Here is an 18,443-nt window from a genome sequence, read left to right as displayed (position 1 = left end):
GCCAAAGTCACCCCCAAGTCTGCTACATGAATAACACACACATTCATAATCTCGTCTCTGAAATAGATGGTGCATGCCTAAGGACACATCTGCATACATTCTCAGTGATATACAAATCCCCAAATGGCACAATATCTTGGAGACAAAAGACAGTTTTAGTTCACCTGGAGAAACAAGAAGATGTGACTCAAACAAGTGATCAAAACATAAAACCAGAAGATCTTTCTGAGAAACAAATGGCACTGGAACTATTTGATAAGAAATTCAAAAGAATGATATTTACATAGTTTCAATGGACTGAGAGAAAGATCAAAACAACTACAGATGAAATCAAGGAAATCAGAGGAGAAAATTTTAAAAGAATTCAGAAAAACACACAAGAACAAAATTAATAAAAAATTAGACACCAAGCCACATAAAAATGTCAAGTAAAAATCTAAAAGATTAATAAGATAATAGATTAAATAAATAATACATTAAAAGGGAAAATAATTTAATCAGGGATTAGTGATCTTGAGGACAAATCTCTCAATACTGAAATCTACAGAAACAACCTCTATGTTACACAGACTTTGAGCAAATTATCAGAAGAGACCAGTTCCTGGAAAAGGACAGCAGACTTGGTAAAACAGAAGGGAAGTGAAAAAGAAGAAAAGTCTCAATGAAGCAGATTGACAAAGTAGCAGTTACATTATCTCCTGTCAACTTGAGTGAAGGGGTGGAGTCTGGCCTGTCAATCAGTCCATAGCCAATGAGGCCTCTAGTGTGGACATGGCCTTCTCCTGAGGATTATGGGAACTCCTGTCTTCCTCCCTGGAGGTGGGACACACTCTCTCTGCTTGATATTCCTATTTGCAAACCACATGGAGACAACTGATAGAACCAAAGCCTGGACCTCGTGGAGCCACATGGAGACCCACACCAATGCTGATAGGCTTCCATCACCACTGGATCTGCAGGACTTTCCACTCACTGGCCTCTGATCTTTCTGCATTCGGCATCATTGCATGTGGTGTGTAAGAAGAGGAATTTCTGGACTATTATCGGGCATATTGGCTAATATCAGACTTATGGATTTGATCTGAACTGGGCTGGATTTGATCTGAACTGGGTTTTTTAATGTATAATTGTTCTTTGATATAAAGTTCTCTCTTGCACATATGAGTGTCTCTGGATTTGTTTCTCTAGTCTACCTAAACTAACACAGGCAGCATTAACCCAAGGACAAAAGTCTTCTTAGAAGGCTCATAAAAAGAGAACAAATAAAGACCGAAAACAAAAGGAGAAAGTCGGATGGGTGGTGTTACATTGAGGGGATTGCAGTGAATGGATGCAAAACAGATGATATGGAGAGTAGACTCAAGGCAAGTTCACCCATCTTGTTTTGTGGCAAGACACTGGAAAATTCAGTTGATTCTGTTCAAGATGGATAAATTGAAAAGAACCAATAGAGAAACTATACAACTAGACAATAAAGAAAACAATAGGACCAAATTTAAAAACAATAGTCTATTCTATAAGGAAAAAAAATCCCAAGGAATGAAAAGAAGTAAGCTTAACAAGCATTTTAAACTTGAGATACATAAGGAGACTATAGAAACCATGAACCAATATACACATGTGTCAAGTATTGTCGATTGGATGAGTAGAATACCGTTAGCACTGAAATAATATTTTTACTTGGTCACGTTTGGGTTTTATTCAAGGAAAAGCCGCCCTTTATTACTTATAAGAAACAATAAAGAATGAAAATAAAAGATACGCATTTTCAACTCAAGAATATCTGAAAATTTAAACAAGGAACATAGAACCACATGTTTACGATGAGAAAGGAACAAATGAGAAGCAAACAAAGCAATGGACTCAATGGGTTAATTCTGCATCCCTGCTTTTGCAGTCTCTCCTGATGTGACAGTTAGGCTTTTTTGTGCCAACATGACTCCTGTAGGAACATGTGGGTGGAGTTTAGCCTGTCATTCAGGTGTCTTGATTGGAGTGCAACTGAGATAAATGGCTCTCTGAGGGACGGCCTCCTTCTCTCTCCTTCCTGTTAACAAGCCACTTCAATCCACATTGATGGCTGTCAGAGCTCTGGAGATACATCCATCACCACTGGATCTACAAGATTTTACACCCACTGACCTGTGATCTTTCTGCATTCTGCATCACTGTGTATGGCTCGAGGGATTTGTGGACTACTATCAGACTTATGGAGTAGTATCAGGCTTATGGACTTGATCTGGGCTAGGCTGGGGTGTTTGCTTGATATAAAGCTCTCTCTTACACATATATGAGTGTCCCTGGATTTGTTTCTCTAGTCAACACAGTCTAACACACCTTAAGACAAGTCAATAAATGATAAGAGCTGGGATTGTGTCTTTTTCATCTTTCTAGCATTAGAACTTAAGATGATAAACATTTTTGGAATACACTCATGAAATCGACCTGAATCCCTAGGTAATAAAAGGAAAGACATTGCCTGTTTTTTTGGGTCAATCTTTGCCACACTCATCGGGGTTTGGAGCTCTGGGAAAGGTTGGAGTCAGAAAGTTGGTGAGTCACAATACCCACTGAGGTGCCTTTACAAGAAATGTGCCCAAGAGTTATTGATTTAATTCTCTCTCTCTCTCTGTGTGTGTGTGTGTGTTGACCTCTTTCCGGCCATCTGCATTTCCACCAGTGCCTCTTCCCATGTGTTCTGGCCTCGTCTTTTCTCTAGAGCCGGCTTTCTTAGCCGGTCCGGTCATGAATTTGGATGGGAGTGTGGGAGGAGCTGTCGGTCTCACTGCCCTTTACCCTAATCCAGCAGTTCCTACAGTTAGGAAGAAGGCAATAGGCTACTCTAGGATCAAGAGTCTCTGAGGCCGTTGTCAAAGGAAATCACAGACATTGTATTCGCTATTGTCGTTTGATACGCTATTGTCGTTTGATACGCTATTGTCGTTTGATATGCTATTGTCATTTGGGAAGAGAGCACATGCTGTCGTTCATATGCATCGCTACTTCTAAACGATGGGAGTCATGCTATTGAATACATTTTGATAATTGTATTTCTATATATTTCTCTGCATGCCTACATAGCTAATCAATTTGAAAGCATTATTTGAGAAGGGACTTTAACCTTCATTAGAATCCGAAGCCCCAGTGGCGCTCAAAGGTTGAGGGCTGGCTGATGAAAGGGATCAAACTCCTCAGACAAAGGGGGAAATGAAGGCAGGAGTGACATGCTCTCAGCTTTTGAGGAAACCTGGTTTATGTGTGAGATGATTTATTACCTCTTCAGTACACTGAGGGATAGAGGAATTCACTCGGGTTGCTTAAAAATCACCAGCAAGGCCTGGGAAGATCACTGAAGGACTGCCCTACCACGTGGTGAACAGCCCGCGCTCTGCCTGGCACAGCTGAGCTGCCTGAGTTCCTGCCTCAGCGTAACATTTAGTCCTGGTTCAACCTGGAGTGAGAACCACCGCCTCTCTGAGCTGCCACTTCTGCGTCTGCAGACTACAGTGCTCGCTTGCCCCTGATGCCTAGGGCAGCCGTGAAGGCTGGGTGAGGTAGCAGTGCCTGTCGGGCGCTCAGCGAGCCTCGGTTGGCATCAGAGTCCGTTGAATTTGTGCTCAGCGGCCTCCTCTGGGTCTTCGGCTGCTGGTTCTTTCTTTATTACCACATGCCGCCCGCACTCCATGGTGGAGACTGCTTTACACAGGCCAGCCTCTTGCAGTCCCTCCCTCCCTCCCCTTACCCAATCCTGCCCTCAGAAAAGGCTTGGACGTGACTAACTTCCTTCGCTGCGCATTTCCAGGTTTCTGAACTCCTTCTTTCAGAGAGGACAATCCCATCATTGTGTGAGGAAGCATTGCCCCCAGGGGGGAAAAAAAAGCATTTATTTCCAGAAGATGTTTTGTTTTTTTCCATGTGAAATGTCTCCCAATTGGCTTTTCGATACCACACTTGTCCTGGGCAGTCAAATTCAAAGCCCACCTTGGCCAAACAGCCTCCATCCCCTCTCTCACCTTCCAGGGGGGGCTCTGAACTCTGAATTCAGATGCTGCCAACCAGCCTGAACACTCTACACAGCACAAACCCAGCTTCTTTCTCTCTCTCTCTCTCTCTCTCTCTCTCTCTCTCTCTCTCTCTCTCTCTCTCTCTCTCTCCTCTGCTTCCCTGGGGCAGAGCAGCTGTTCTCAAGAGCAGGGGGGCCTTGTCTGTCCCCTTTCATTCCTTGGAACTCTCAACAAGCAAGAAACAGAACTAGCAAAAACCCCCAAACTCACTGCCATCGAGTCAAGCCTGCCTCCGAGTGACCCAAAAGGACACAGTGTAACTGCACCATCGCAGTTCTGAGGCTATCAATCTGAAGGAGTGTCTGGTGGTAGGTCAGTGGCCCAATGCTTAACACGTTGTACCACTAGGGCTCCTTGAGGGAAGAGCAGCAGGTGACCTTTCTTCAGCAGTTCTTCCCCCAAATCTGCATCTTCAGGCCCCTGCTGTCAGTTGCCAGGGGTGGAATGAACTAAACTTGGCTTGCAAAGGAGTCAGAAATCATGCTGAAATATTTCATAAGTTCTCCAGGCAAGGTCAGCCTGGGCCTGAACAGGCACCCCTGAATTCCTGGAAAGGATCTTGCTCTTGGCAAGATTTGGATACTGCCTCTATCCAGGCATGCTGAGAGAGAGGAACCCAGGCCCAGACCTTGAACTCTCGGCTCTACCCCTGACTCTCTGTGCCCAGTGGTGTGACTTAGAACGTCTCTTTCCCCTCCTGGGCTTCAGGGTCCTCAGTAGTGCAATGAATCATTTGAATATACTGTTCTCATTTACATTATCCCATTTTTAAAAAGGAGACAGGACTCCTTTATATAATTTTACAGCCCGTTCACAAACTCGTTAGTATTCGCTTCGGCACTGAGCATGGAACTTGTTTCACGCTTGACGGCTGGCCGTGGCTCTGGGTTGTCGTGTCGTTCATTTAAGAAAGTACTTTCAAACCTGTACCCTAGGAGACAAACTCTCCAAACCTGTCGCTGTAAATCTGACCGTGTCTTCTGCGTTCGTTGAGTTATTTGAGTTTGCCAACCATTCTGTACGTGATACTGTATGCATCTTTGCATCTGGCAGGCATTTTGAGAGCAGAAAAGAAGCGCATAAGGTACAAGTGGGACCCTGGCAATCTTGCCACCAGCCTTTGGAGGAGCCACCCGCTGGGCAGGTTTGCAGCTAGCGGTGCACAATGAACCAGCCACTGATCTGAACATGCTCACTTGGCATTGGTCACGGTAAGCCTGTCTAGAGGTATGACCTTGGCTTACGTTACAGACAAAACCAGGTCCTCGAATTCAAGTCTTGGCGCTCAGATGGTAAAAGAATATTAATGGCTTGACCAGAGCCAGTATCTAGGGAGGGATGTAAATCACTTACATCCATTTCCAATGGAAAGAGGGCGCTTATAGGCATGAAGAGCATGAGTTGGGATTGTATTTGTAATTCATAAAGGCATGAGTACACCGACTCAATGCTCACTCAAAGGCCTGGCACACTACATCCAGCACCGAAATCACGAGAACATCATGGTCAACAACGCCACACATCCATATATATTTTTATTTCACTTGATAACAACACAACACTTTCATTCACTGTAAAATCACAAGTAGATATTCATATCCAGAAATGTTACACAGTTAAAAGTGTGAAACGCTGCTATATTTAAATTGAGAAACAGAAGAGGGGTCTGTTGTTGTATAAAGTTCCAACTTAGTGCCTGCAAGTCTTAGCTCACACTCATAATGGAAAATGCTAGCACACCAAGAAAAGGATACCATTCGATTATTTTTTCATCTAGATAATCTAAAGCCTGCCTTTCCTGACTGGAGAAGGCAAGGCATGGTTCTCTCCATTCTGCAACGCATGCTTGGTTTAGGCTAGTGGGTTTTTTATTATGAAGAGCATTCTGATGAAACTGGCATCTTTGGGTTCATGAACGGGAAGAAACAAATAGGCTTTTGAAACATGACTTCCAGAAGGGAAAAGGTAATTAAAACAATACATCTTGCTACCAAAAAAAAGCGTTTGTCTATATTTGGAGGGGCAAAATTGCCACGCAGGACATCACTTGTACAGCATTATAAATATGCTGCTCTGGAAGGAAACATGAGGGAAAGGACCAGACACTAGACAGCTGTGCACACGCCATTGCAACGGGGAGAGCGACCGCTATCACACGGCCTAGGTTCATGCTAGGTGGGAACAGGCGTTAAGCGGATGGTCGGTACTGCCTCGGTCACAGGCACGCTCAGATTCTGGAGCGTTTCAAAGCCCCCAGCACATCTTCTGGCCAGAGACTGAACCACCCTTTCCTTTCACGCCTCCGCCAGCAAATGTCACAGCCATGTTCATATCGATGTGTCATTAAAGCAATGCTAGAGCACTGCTGGGGGGGGGGGCAGAGAATTCACACGAAGCATAAAATGGGCAGGCGGTGCTGAGGCTCCCACACTAAGCCCATCAACGCCAGGGGTTTTTCTCAGTCCGTCCTTCTTACTGTAGTTGTACGACTGCATGAGTGTCCCCACAAGTCTCCTCATTCACTCTTCACCTCCTCCACGTCCTCCGAGAATAGGCTTTACCCAGAGCCAAACAGGTGGCGGATTTCAAATCTCGGGTCTCGAACCCCGAACTCCAAAATAGAATTCCAAGCACCAACCTAAAAGAGGCGCCGTTAGGAGGTAGGAAAATCCAAACCAAACTCACTGCTAGCAAATAGATTCTGACTGGCGGTGACCCTATCGGAGAGGGCAGAACTGCCCCTGTGGGTTTCCAAGACTGTAACTCTGTGGGAGAGTCAGGCTTTGCGCCTCATCTTTCTCTCAGGAGCCGGTGCTTTTCAAACGTTTTGGCTAGCAACGCAATGTGTAACCTCTACACGACACCACCATGACTCCGGGAAGTGGGAAGTGCCGTCAGTATGCATCTGGGGTCACTGGAGCCGATTGTTGGGACTCCCTCAACCCTATAAATGCTCCTTCGGGACTCCGTCTCTGAATTACATGACTGGATTTGCCAAAAAACATAAGGGAGCACCCCATCTGAGAGTAACTCCATTCTAAAAGTGGTTCTCGGACCAAGGGATTAACAACTAAGACAGGTTTCAGGCACCCGTGGCTCATACCAGTCGAGTAACCTGTCAGGTGTGGCTGGTACGGAGGGCACTCTTCCCCGCTCGCTCTTGAGAGCTGGTGATCACTGGGTCATGTTGGTGAAAGGACTTGACCCAAACTTGGTCATGCATATTGGGGTGTCCATGAGCATGCATGCCAGGCCGCTCACAGTGAGAAGCAAAACAGGGATGGGAAGGCAGGTTACAAGAGGCAGGTGCCTCTTCTGTATGGCTGCCCCAGTCTTGCAAAGGTTAGGCATGAGCTCCAGCCCGAGCACCACCCCAGAGAAATTTCTTGATGCCTCTGATGAGTGGCGGAGGGGTCCACTTCCGAACACAAGAACATGGGCTCTCCCTTCTGCAAATCCTGCCCAACCCTGCCCAAGGGTTTCCTGGGTTTTATTCCTACTACATTTTTACAATGAAATGTCACCCTGTCCAGGGTGTGGCCACCCTCTCCGGTGTGTGATAAGCGGATCACGGTGTCGTGAAGCTATCCGAGTGTCAGCGCCCACGGTGCTGTCTGTCCTTGGACTCTGCCGCCAGCCGAGAGCAGAGCGTGTCCACGCCGCCGCTTGCACAGGCTACTTTAACCTGATGCAGTCCACCTCTTCGGTGGCAGGCGCACCCGTGGTTTTGAGATCCAGGTCTGCGCTGGACTTGCTCCCGTGGTAAGACGACTTCCAGTGGAGCAGGATGACCTTCTTCAAGTACTTGAGCGTGTTGTTCTTGACGGTGACGAAGCACAGGGTGTTGATGACGCTGTTGCTCATGGCGATGCACTCCACGACATAGAAGGCCGTCAGGTAGTGCTTCTCCTTGACGAACACCGTGGGGAAGAAGTCGCGCACGATGGTGAAGCCGTAGAAGGGCGCCCAGCACAGCACGTAGGCCAGGAGGATGCACATGAGCACCAGCACCGTCTTGCGGCGGCAGCGCAGCCGCCTGCGGATCTGCTCCGTCTGAACGCCCGGCACCGCCTTGAACCACAGCTCCTGCGAGATCCGGGCGTAGCACAAGGTCATGGCCACGACGGGGCCCAGGAACTCGATGCCGAAGATGAATAGGAAGTAGGACTTGTAGTACAGCTGCTGGTCCACCGGCCAGATCTGCCCGCAGAAGATCTTCTCTTGGCTCTTGGTGATGAGGAGGACCGTTTCGGTGGTGAAATAGGCGGCCGGGATGGCGATGAGGATGGAGACCGTCCAGACCAGAGCGATCAGCCCGCTGGCCGTCCGATACTTCATCCGGGGCCTCAGCGGGTGCACGATGGCCAGGTATCTAGGGGGAGAGGCAAGGAGGCACACAGGGTCAGCTACTGCGCGTGGAAGTGCTGGGTGCCGGTATAATGTTTGCAACATTATGTGGTGACGTGGGGAGCAGACACCCCCTGGTACCTAGTCTACGGTGAAAAAGGTGAACCGCTTTACCTGCAAAGTTGGGCACTGGCAAGTCCGCTTGGTTTCACCTCCCAGAACCTCAATCTCCTTAAACTGGGCAGGGTTTCCTTTTGTTTTGTTGTTTAGTATTTGTGGGCGTTTGTGTGTATGGATGGAATGTGCTAAGATGGCAACATTACAGCCAAGGTCTTAAACATAGGCTATGTTTGGACTCGATGCGCTTGCTGTTTGGCGCCATGCAACCTTATGTACAACTCAACGAAACACACATTAAAAGTATACATAACACCTCACAGCTGTTTCTACTCCTGACATCCTCCAATACCCTTCCAGTTTTTAGGGGTTTATACCCTTATTGCCTCACCATTCAGAATTAAACCTACCACCCCCCGCCCCCATCCTTTTTAAAAACCTCACTTGCTTCGAGTGGATTCTGACTCATGAGGAGCCTCTGTGACAGTAGAATGCCCAGGGGGTTTTCTGAGCTCATCTTTACAGGGCTTCTTCCTCGGCACTGCGTGGTGGGTTTGAACTGTCAACCGTTAGGTGAGTAGTCTGGCACACATCCAGCTCAAAATTCACTGCCATCAATTCTGTGCTGACTCAAAGCGACCATCTAGGACAGGGTAGAACTGCCCCCCATGAGTTCGAGAGACTGAACCTCTTGCAGGGAGTAAAAAGCTTCCCCTTTCCCCTTGAGGAGCAGCTGGTGATTTAGAACAGCTGACCATGCCATTCACAGCCCAGTGGGTAACCACTGCACCACCAGGGCTCCTGATACCCACCCTGCGGTGGCTGGTACAAACGGGCTGCTCGTTCTCAAGCCTTACTGGGCGAAGTTTACCTCTCCAATGAGCCGGGGACAGAGTGTTGCCATCAGTCCTCATTTAAAAAAAAAAAATGTCACTCTCCCTGCAAAGATGGAGAGACGTCGCATGGGCTTGTAACTCATTTTACAGGTGGGGAAATGGAGACCATGACGGCTGAGCGACTCTCGAGGTCACACAGAATATGACTTTGGAGAGAAAACATTTAACCCTGCCTCAGAGGACTGAAGGGAAAATCAATTGAGAATATATGTGATTTTTTTTAAAAACCACAAGCATCAGCTAGTAGAAGGTACTGCGTTTGTGCTTTCCGAAGAACCACACTGCCGTTACCACAGTGGTCCAGGCAAGAAAACGGAGCACTTTCTGGAGATGTGAGTCATCCGTGCGGTATGAGAGCCTCCTTCCCAGGGAGAGCGTCTGTGCACGGTTCTGCAGAGAGCTCTGGCTTCCTGGAAGACTCTCCGCATCTGGCAGGGGGTGGAAGTTGGAGGAGAAAGATGGGAAGTGAAGCAGGAGGGAATGACTAATTGACACTGTAAATAAGCACGTTCTCAGGAACCCAGACTTTAGCCCAGGTTGAGCCAAGAGTGAACCTGACAAGGGCCTAAAGGAAAGCCAAACCATTTCTCTTTCTTTGGAAAGGCAGTCCCTTTGGGGCTCATGTTCCTGAAGACTTCGATTTGCTAAGAGAGCCATTCTTCTTCCCCTCGCCTCACCATCACATCTGTGCTGCTCCCATCCCTCCCCTGAACACAGGCAGCTAACGACATGGAATGCCATTTGTTGAGTTTACTGGACCGAGACGCCTATTCTCTTCCAGTTCCCAGATGGTAGCAGGAGTTGGAAGTTTTGGTAACCACCGATAGTCTCTGGATAGCCACTGGCTGCCCTGACAGGCTCAGCCACGGACAACTACCTGTGGCCCTCACGCGGATGCCTCTCGACTCTGCTGGTGGGATGGAGGCTGTGGCCAAAGCCCTGCGGAAGGATCAGCCTGCTCCCACTGTAATGAGTGCACCAGACTTGCTCTGACTCATTACCCAAACTAGGACATTCGGGCTCTTGCTCTCTCCGGGGCTGTCTATCCCAGCACGCTCTGCTGATTACTGCCAAAGGGAAAGCCTATATTCACACTTGTTAACTATATGAATTTCCACGATGCCATGTCTATTCCATTTTTTCTCCCTTAACACGAACTTCCCACCGCTCCCTGATGTGTCCCACAGAGTGCTGTTACAAGGAAGAAGTACATGAGACCGTTAATCTAGGGACCAGAAGACTGAGTATCAAAGCCCAGCTTTGCCTCGACCTTGCCCTGTTGATTGGAGACATTTTTCCAAAGCCCTGTGGGTTTTACATTCCTTATCTGTGATACGGGACTGTCACTTTCCTTGCCGATCTCACAGGAATAATGGTTTGGCTCCCATGAGACAGTGCACATAAACAGCAATGAGCTCTTAATGTCGAAGCAAGTGGTGCAATCCAGAAACAGGATTTCCAGCTGCATCTGTACACACAGCCAGGCTCTTTTCTGGATGCTGACAAATATCACGGCACAGATTCTGGATTATTTTCCATTTTATTGGCTCCAGATCTTCCCATTAAATGGAAGCTTCTGGGTCATTTGATTCACCCCTGGTCTCCTTCACCGCCCGGGGAGCTGTGTAGAAGGCCTTCCTGGTGCATCACCAGTAGGCAGGTGGCAGAACATGGTTTCAAGAATGGCCCCCAGCCTTGGCTATGTTAGGTCCAGAGCGCCAGTGTCCAATTTCCAAAGCATTTTCAAATCCATGTTCTTATTTGATCACCCCAACTCTACTGAATAAGTAGGAGAACAAAAATGCCCGTGGCTCAAATGAGTGAACTGGTGCTTGAAGAAATCAACTAACTTTCCAAAACCCGAACAACTGGAAATTGACAGAACCGTAACCCAGACCCATACGTGGCTCCAGATTCAGTGGCCTTTCCAATATACCCTTGCCCGTTGGCTTTCCATCCCGAGTGAGAGACATTCCTTTCACCTGCCCCCAAGGCATTCTAATGACCCCTCTTCTTTGTGCCTCTCCATCCAGCTGGTGTCTACCTTCTGATGCTCCAAAGAGTCAGGCGACTGGCAGCTTGTCTCTGCTTGTGAATACATCTTTGATGTGCCCTGTGTGTCTCCGACCAGAGAGGTTCCGATCTAGATTCATTTACAGCTGTCATCCCACTGAGAACAAGACCTGTTCACCATGAGAACATAGTGGGCTGGGTGAGAAGCAAAGAAAAGAAGGGTAGCCGCTGTCCCTAGGACCCAGCCTCCGCAATAGCCATCGCAGTCAGGGTTACAGCAGCAACGGACCTGGCTGATCCTAGAATGGCTGGAGAATGCACAACCTGTTCCTCACACCCGTCATCCCTGACTGATGAACACCCCAGGGGGTATTTGTGCCTGAGGACTAAGGTGTGCCGGACCCAAGCCACGGCATTTCCAATCACCTTAGATGCAATAAGGAAGACTAAAGAATAGATGCTTTGAAACACGGGATTGGAGAAAATTCTTGAACGTGTCATGGACGGCCAGAAGAATGAATACAGCCGTCTTGAACAAGACATACAGGCAGCATGCTCCTTGGAAATGAAGATGGCAAGATGTCATCTCTCATCCTGCAGGCATGCTTCCAGGAAGGAGACGTCTCTGGAGGAGGGCATCATGGTTAGTCAAGCAGAAGATTCGAGAAAAAGAGGATGGGTGCAGGGGCTGCAACCACGATCTCAAAGGCAGCAAGCACGGTGCAGGAGTGGGAAGTGCTTCATTCTGCTGTTCATACGAATTGGGTGGCTATGAGTCAGGGCCCATTTGATGTCACCTAACAACAACAAAGGCGACTCGTGGTTACTCGTGCCTTAGCGGGCCGCCTCCAGAGAGAAGAAGGAGCGCCTGCCAACAGATGGGCAGACTGGCCGGTTTCCCACTCTCGAAAATGGAAGGTTCCACTCCCAGAGTTCCTTGTGATTGTTACATTGTGGGGATCCACAGCAAAGGAGGCATACCCAAGCCCGGGGAGACCAAGGCCTCTCAACTTTTCAACCCACTGCTCCTTATGTGTCCTCTTTATTCCTTCTGCCTGGATTTCGGAAGTTTCTCCATCCTCCCAACACTCCTTACTCCTGCCCTGGATACCTCTTCAAAGTACCTCACACTTGCCATCAGCATTCCTGCCTTGCAAGCCCGGTTCTACACACGTGAAATGTTTGCTCCGTGGGCGGGCTCCATCTCATTTCTCTGTTGGAGACCAGCTAAAAGCCCACCTGCTCTAGCTAGCCTCTTCTCCCTACTCTAGGACACAATGATCACACCTTGACCTATATTTCATCTGAAATGTATCACGTACTCCTTAAACTCTTTCAGAAATGTTTGTTCCCCTTCACTCTGCAGGGTAAGCTTCTTCAAGCGCAGGGATTGGCTCATTACTTTTACAACCTTTTGCCTCCTGTGGCTTCTTGGAGTCACTGGGTGATACAAACGGCGATTGGAGGTTCCAATCCATCCCGAGGCTCTTCAGAAGAAAATCCTGGCCAATCCGTTCTGAAAAATCACAGCCACTGGGGGTGGTGTTACACGGCACACTTCTACCCTGATGGATGGCATCTACACATAGCACTGTCATGAGTCAGAGTGGATTTGACAGCTACTGGTATGCTTTGAAGGTGGAGTGGGTAGCCGGGGGGCGGGGGGAGGAGTGGGAAAGTGGTAAATCCTTCACCCCTCACCCAGTGTGCTGGCCAAGTGCCTGGCACTGGAGAAACAGAAATGTCAAATGAAGTGGTGACAGTTCTCAAAAGGATTATCACCTCTTTTGGAAAACATGAGAAAAATGTATTTACTCAGCATGACACTGACAACCAGTCTAGCGCCTAAGGGCATGGAGATGTATTCTGTACATAATGGCGTCATGAAAGGTCTTTGTTCTTATCATTTTTCCTTCTGAGGCAAGAAAGAGGAGATGTGCAAGACAGAAGACTAAGTTGACTGTGGTCTTGCTTACTCTACCCAGGCCACAGTGGCTTCCAGTTCCTAGAACAAATAAGGCTTGTTGCTGCCCCTGGGCCTTTGCACGCCCAAATAATTTTTTTTCTCAATCTGCGCAGGACTAGTGTTTTCTCCTTCTCTTGTCCTCCTATCATTTTCAACATACTTTGGACATGCTATCAGGAGAAACACGTCCCTGGAAAAGGACATCATGCTCAGTCAAGTAGAAGGTCAAGAACAAAGAGGAAGATGGAGTGACCCCTTGGCTGCAACGATGGGCTCAAACCCAGCAACACCTGGGAGGACATTGCAGGAGCCAGCCCGGGAAGGACTCTGTTGTGCACATGGATGGAAGATGGTAGTACCGACTCAAGAGACCTAATGACACGACAAATCCTTCAAAAGTCCATTCAAATGGCTTCTCCACAGAAACATGATCCAACTAGAGGAGTTCTTGCCCCGAGTTACTCCCAATGTCTGGGGTTTTTTTCCCACAGAAAATTTCTCATTCAGAAATTACCCACCTTCTTCCTGTTATCTTTCTTCACCACACAAGCATTGGTCCTAAGCTCCATAAGGGCAAGACTTTTTTTTGAGGGGGACAGGGGGTCCTACTGAGCATTATCTCCCCAGTGCTTGGAATTGTACCTGTCACATAGTAGGCACTTTTTAAAAGGCACTGCTTGAATAAATAAATACATGAATGTTTAGGTTGGTGGTTCAACCCCCTGGAATAAATAGAATGTTGAGAAGCAGTGGAGAGGAAGGCAGAAAAGAGACAAGAACCCAGCCTGGAATGACAAGGCAGGAACAACCAACCAAACACACTGCCATCCAGCTGGTGTTGACTCGTGGGGGCCCTCAGAGGACAGGGCAGCACGGCCCCTGTGAGTTTTCAAGACAGCGACTATTGACAGGTGTAGAAAGCCCGCCTTACTGCAGGAGCGGCGGGGGTAAATATTTTCAGGATGCCGAAACAGAATGAATGTTTGAAGAAGGGAGCGAGCAGCCAGGACAGACAGGTATCTAAGCAAGGTACTTGAGGCTACGATGAAACCAATGAGAGAAATGAGGGACAGGGAGAAAGGAATATTTCCGTTGTACCACACCTTGAATGCTATATTTCTTAGAAACCTCATGCAATTTTATTTTTAATTTTGACACCATGAGAACAATTGTTTTAATAAAAACAAGGGGTTTAGCTTATCTGAACCATCTGTTAGTTTATATTATCTGTTTTCCTTATTCCTTTCATGGTTAGCCTAAAAGTACAATATTCACTGTTTATTGAGTGCTTGCTGCCTTGCAAAGGAGCTTCGCTGGTGCAGTGGGTTAGGGATGGCGCTGCTGACAGGAAGGTCGGCAGGTTGACCCACCAGCCACTCCCTGGGACAAAGACGTGGCAGTCTTTGTGGAATTGGAGAATGTCCTGGTGTGTATATTTTTTGCCACAATTAGAAAAAACAAAAACAATAATCACATGAATAACAATGAGTACAAGGAAGAAGAACATGTTCTAGAATTGAATATAGTGACAACTGTACAACACTGCTCTTGATATAATTGCATTATCAAATTATATGGCATGTGGATGAAATGCTAATAAAACTGTTTAAAAACAAAAGATTTACAGCCGTGGGAAGCCTGGAGGGTCGCCTTTAGTAGGAAATGATTCAGCGACTGTGGGTTTGTTAAATCCTCTGTCTCAAGTATTTTTCTAAACAATATTGTTTATTATATCCCTACTCCTCAAAGCAGCACACACATTCATTTCTCTCATTGTCTGCATTGTCAGAGGAATAAACTGAGGCCAGGAGAGGTTAAGTAATTTAGAAAAGACCCTACAACTAGTGGGTCTAGGTAGTATACCTCGGATTTAACCCTCAGCAGAATAAATACCAACATCCTTTCTAGAAAAGCAGCCTATTTGTTAATTCAAGATAAAAATTAGTTGCACAAAACTGACCAATTCAAACCTGAAGATCACCAATCAAGTCCTGATCAACAGGAGCCAGATTGAAAGAAAAAAATCAATGAGTATCTAGAACCATAAAATTGAACTTCGATGGGAAAAGTACATAAAAATCAAAATAAATTTAAGTAAAGATCACACACCAATAAAGGAATGTAATGCATTGAAACAGCCAGCTAGTCAGCCAAGGCCCCTAGTGAGGCTCGGTGCAAGTATCCACTTATAACAGTCATCCCATGATGCAAGCATGCTTCTCAATGTATCTTTCTTACTGTAACTAATTTGCATTTTATCAACTTACATGGCAAGAAACATGCATATGGTATTTCGTTTCAAACACTGGGTTTGATTTAAAAGTATGACATGAACTTAAAGAAGTTCCGTAGATCAAGGGGGACTGGTGGCACTGTAGGTTGGGTGTTGAGCTGCTCACCAGCAGGTTGGTGGTTCAAACCCACCCGCTGCTTCAAGAAAGAAAGATGAAATCTGGCTGCTCCTGTTAAGATTTAGTCTTGGAAACCCTATATAAGGCCCAATTAGTCAGAATCGACTCAATCACAATGGATTTGGTTCTAGGGTACATGGGGGTGGAGGGGACTATTCAATGCCTCTTAGTGTGTTCTGACTTCCATGCCCTTAAATTGACTCCATCAGGCATTTCTGGCCCCTTTGAAGAAGTTGCCCCCTACATGGAAAAGGGGTTTTACCATAGGGGTAGGATCCCATCCCACAGCAGACACCTACTTCCCCTTCCCAACTTTTAACAGCCAAGAGGAGCCACTGGGAAAACATGCCTTGCTGGCATGAAACTTCAGATGGAAAATTAGCCGCACAGGTGTCATCATGTGACCCTATCTACTGTGGCCTGTTCCGGTGCTGACAGCTGCAGCTTCCACTCTCAGAGAAGCTGAGACCAGGGCTTTTGACATTTCGGAAGGATACTCAGGTGGGCAAATGCTCTGCTTAATGGTCCCCACCTCTCTGCTCCTTCTGGAGAGGTCTGCCCAGGGGTCATGCTCTCTGTGGATACAACACTGGGGCTGCGTGACTCCTTTGGAGAGCCAGGGATGGCATATCTGAGCACCTCCCAGGAGGATACCAGCCAATTCCCTGCTACCTTTCCTGGACGGAAACAGGGGCTCCGACCCAGAGGTGGTTTTAAGCCAAGACTCTTACTAGTGCCCGTTCCTCGGGAGTGCTCTTTTCCCAGGTTATTCTGCCCTAGCTGCCCTTCTTATAGCTTCAGGAACGTGTGCTCATTAGCTGTGCCCCTCCCCGCTGTCCTAGAGTGCCCTGAAGGAGTGGCACAGTCCGAATCTCACCAAGTCCTGAGGTGATGGAACAGGATGGGCAACTCTGCCCCGGGCTCTCCAGGTTAACAGAGAGAGGCTGTTCCGCTCCAAGTACAGAGAGGCATGCTTTGACCCTTAAGGTAACTGCAGGTTGTAACCAGGTTAGCTCTGGGCACATGAGATGGGAAAGCTTGTCTCCCAAGGGGCAAAGGTTACCCGGACCTATCAGCACTCCTGATCAAACTAAATGAGGAGACTACGTGTCTGACAGGTGCGTGTTGGCTGCTCATGTGGGCGTTACTTAACATGGCTGGAACCGGGGCTTTGGTATTCATGTATACCCATGTATGGAAAGGCAAACCCAAAACCCTCAAAATGAAAGGATGCAAAGTGAAACGCGGAAGCTTTTCTATCAATCTTATTTTTAAAATCAACATGCATTAGAGACAGCATGTTTTAGTGGAGGAAGTATTAGTGAGGTAGAAACTGTCAGGATGTCCAAGTTGATTCAAGGGGTCATGCCAGGAGTTTAACTTGTCCCTCCACACCTCCTTGCGCCTGTCTACCTCCAGCTCTTAAGCAGATAGGCTATCTCTGTTCATCACCGAAGGACCAAAAACCTTCCCATTGCCCAACTCTAGGGGGTTCTGCTCCCTCCTACCAAAGCCCCACTGAAAAACAAGAGCTATTCTCACCGTAAAATCCATGGGGGAAACTTAAGAACACCCCCCACCCCCCGACATCCATCCACATGGACGTGGAAGACAGAGACCTCCTTCTGGCAAGCCACGGTGGGGTGGGTGAAAGAAGGGAGCAATTCCAATGCCTCTTTACTCCCTCCCCTCCCCCCACGCTCACCTGTCAATGGCGATGGCCAGCAGGACATTGGTGGACACGTAGAGGGACACGGTACGAAGGTAGTTGACAGAGGCGCACAGCATGTGGCCGTGCTCCCAGGAAAGCTGGCGCACCACGTAGTAGTCCATTTCAAAGGGGCAGCAGACAATGGCCACCAGGAAGTCGGAGATGGCCAGGTTGGCAATGAGCAGGTTGGTGAGGTTGCGAAGCTTCTTGTAGCGGGCCAGGGCAGCGATGAAGACAAAGTTGCCAATGCCGCAGACCAGCATGATGCCCACGAGGGCCAGGCCAATGACGATTTTGGCCGCAAAGAACGTCCGAGAATTCGTCACATCCTCGTCTTCATCCAAGGGGATATCATAGTCCCCGTAGCTGAGGTTGGATGGGAAAGGGGCAGCTGGGCCTCCCTGGGGGTCGAGCACAGACAGGAAGTTGGTGGATGTGTTCGTGTCGTTGGCATCCCTCACGGCCCCCGTGGGGAGCTCCATCTGGGCAGGTGGTGCTCCTGTGGGCAGTACTGCTGCGAGTTCCTGGGAAAAGCAAGGTCTGCGAGGCTGCAGGGCGGTCTCCTCTCCTCTCTTCACTCTTGCTTTCCCCCAGCGAGTCGATCGCCCCACCAACTTCCTTGGGCCACAGCATCTGAGTTCCACGGCAGACCTTTGGGAGACCAACAGTTGGCTACATGGGTAAGGGGAACTGGCAGCATTTTAAACCGTCTTGTAACCGTTGCTGACCCATCAGTCACCTGCTCAGAGTGGACATAGGGTGAGGGAGTACAAAGTAACCCATGAGGGAGCACCAATCAACCAGCAAACAGAGACCCACTCAGTCAGGGCAAGTTGGACAACCAGACCCTGGCTCAGTTCCGTTCTGCTCCACTGAAGAGACAGGCAGGAGCCCTGGTGGAGTCGTGGTTACATGTTG

At 47.9% G+C, this 18,443-nt stretch overlaps 1 protein-coding gene across 1 annotated transcript; it reads right to left on the bottom strand.

The window, feature by feature from the left end:
- Positions 1-7,739: 7,739 nt before the first annotated feature.
- Positions 7,740-18,166, bottom strand: PROKR1 (prokineticin receptor 1). Its single transcript, XM_075535926.1, has 2 exons — positions 17,520-18,166; positions 7,740-8,436 (listed from the first exon to the last, which is right to left on the bottom strand). The coding sequence occupies exons 1-2, from the start codon at positions 18,005-18,007 to the stop codon at positions 7,740-7,742; spliced, it is 1,185 nt and encodes a 394-aa protein (XP_075392041.1). The 5' UTR covers positions 18,008-18,166.
- Positions 18,167-18,443: the final 277 nt, after the last annotated feature.

Source organism: Tenrec ecaudatus, chromosome 17 (assembly GCF_050624435.1).
Source record: "Tenrec ecaudatus isolate mTenEca1 chromosome 17, mTenEca1.hap1, whole genome shotgun sequence".
NCBI classification, from domain to species: domain Eukaryota; kingdom Metazoa; phylum Chordata; class Mammalia; order Afrosoricida; family Tenrecidae; genus Tenrec; species Tenrec ecaudatus.
Note: the sequence above shows the minus strand (reverse complement) of the source record. Positions and strands in the feature narration are given on the sequence as shown.

Excerpts from the sequence above, each read along its gene's own strand:
- PROKR1 (XM_075535926.1), bottom strand. The coding sequence starts at position 18,007 with ATGGAGCTCCCCACGGGGGCCGTGAGGGATGCCAACGACACGAACACA. Across the intron at positions 8,437-17,519 it reads CTGGCCATCGCCATTGACAG|ATACCTGGCCATCGTGCACC; the intron begins GTGAGCGTGGGG and ends CTCTCCCCCTAG.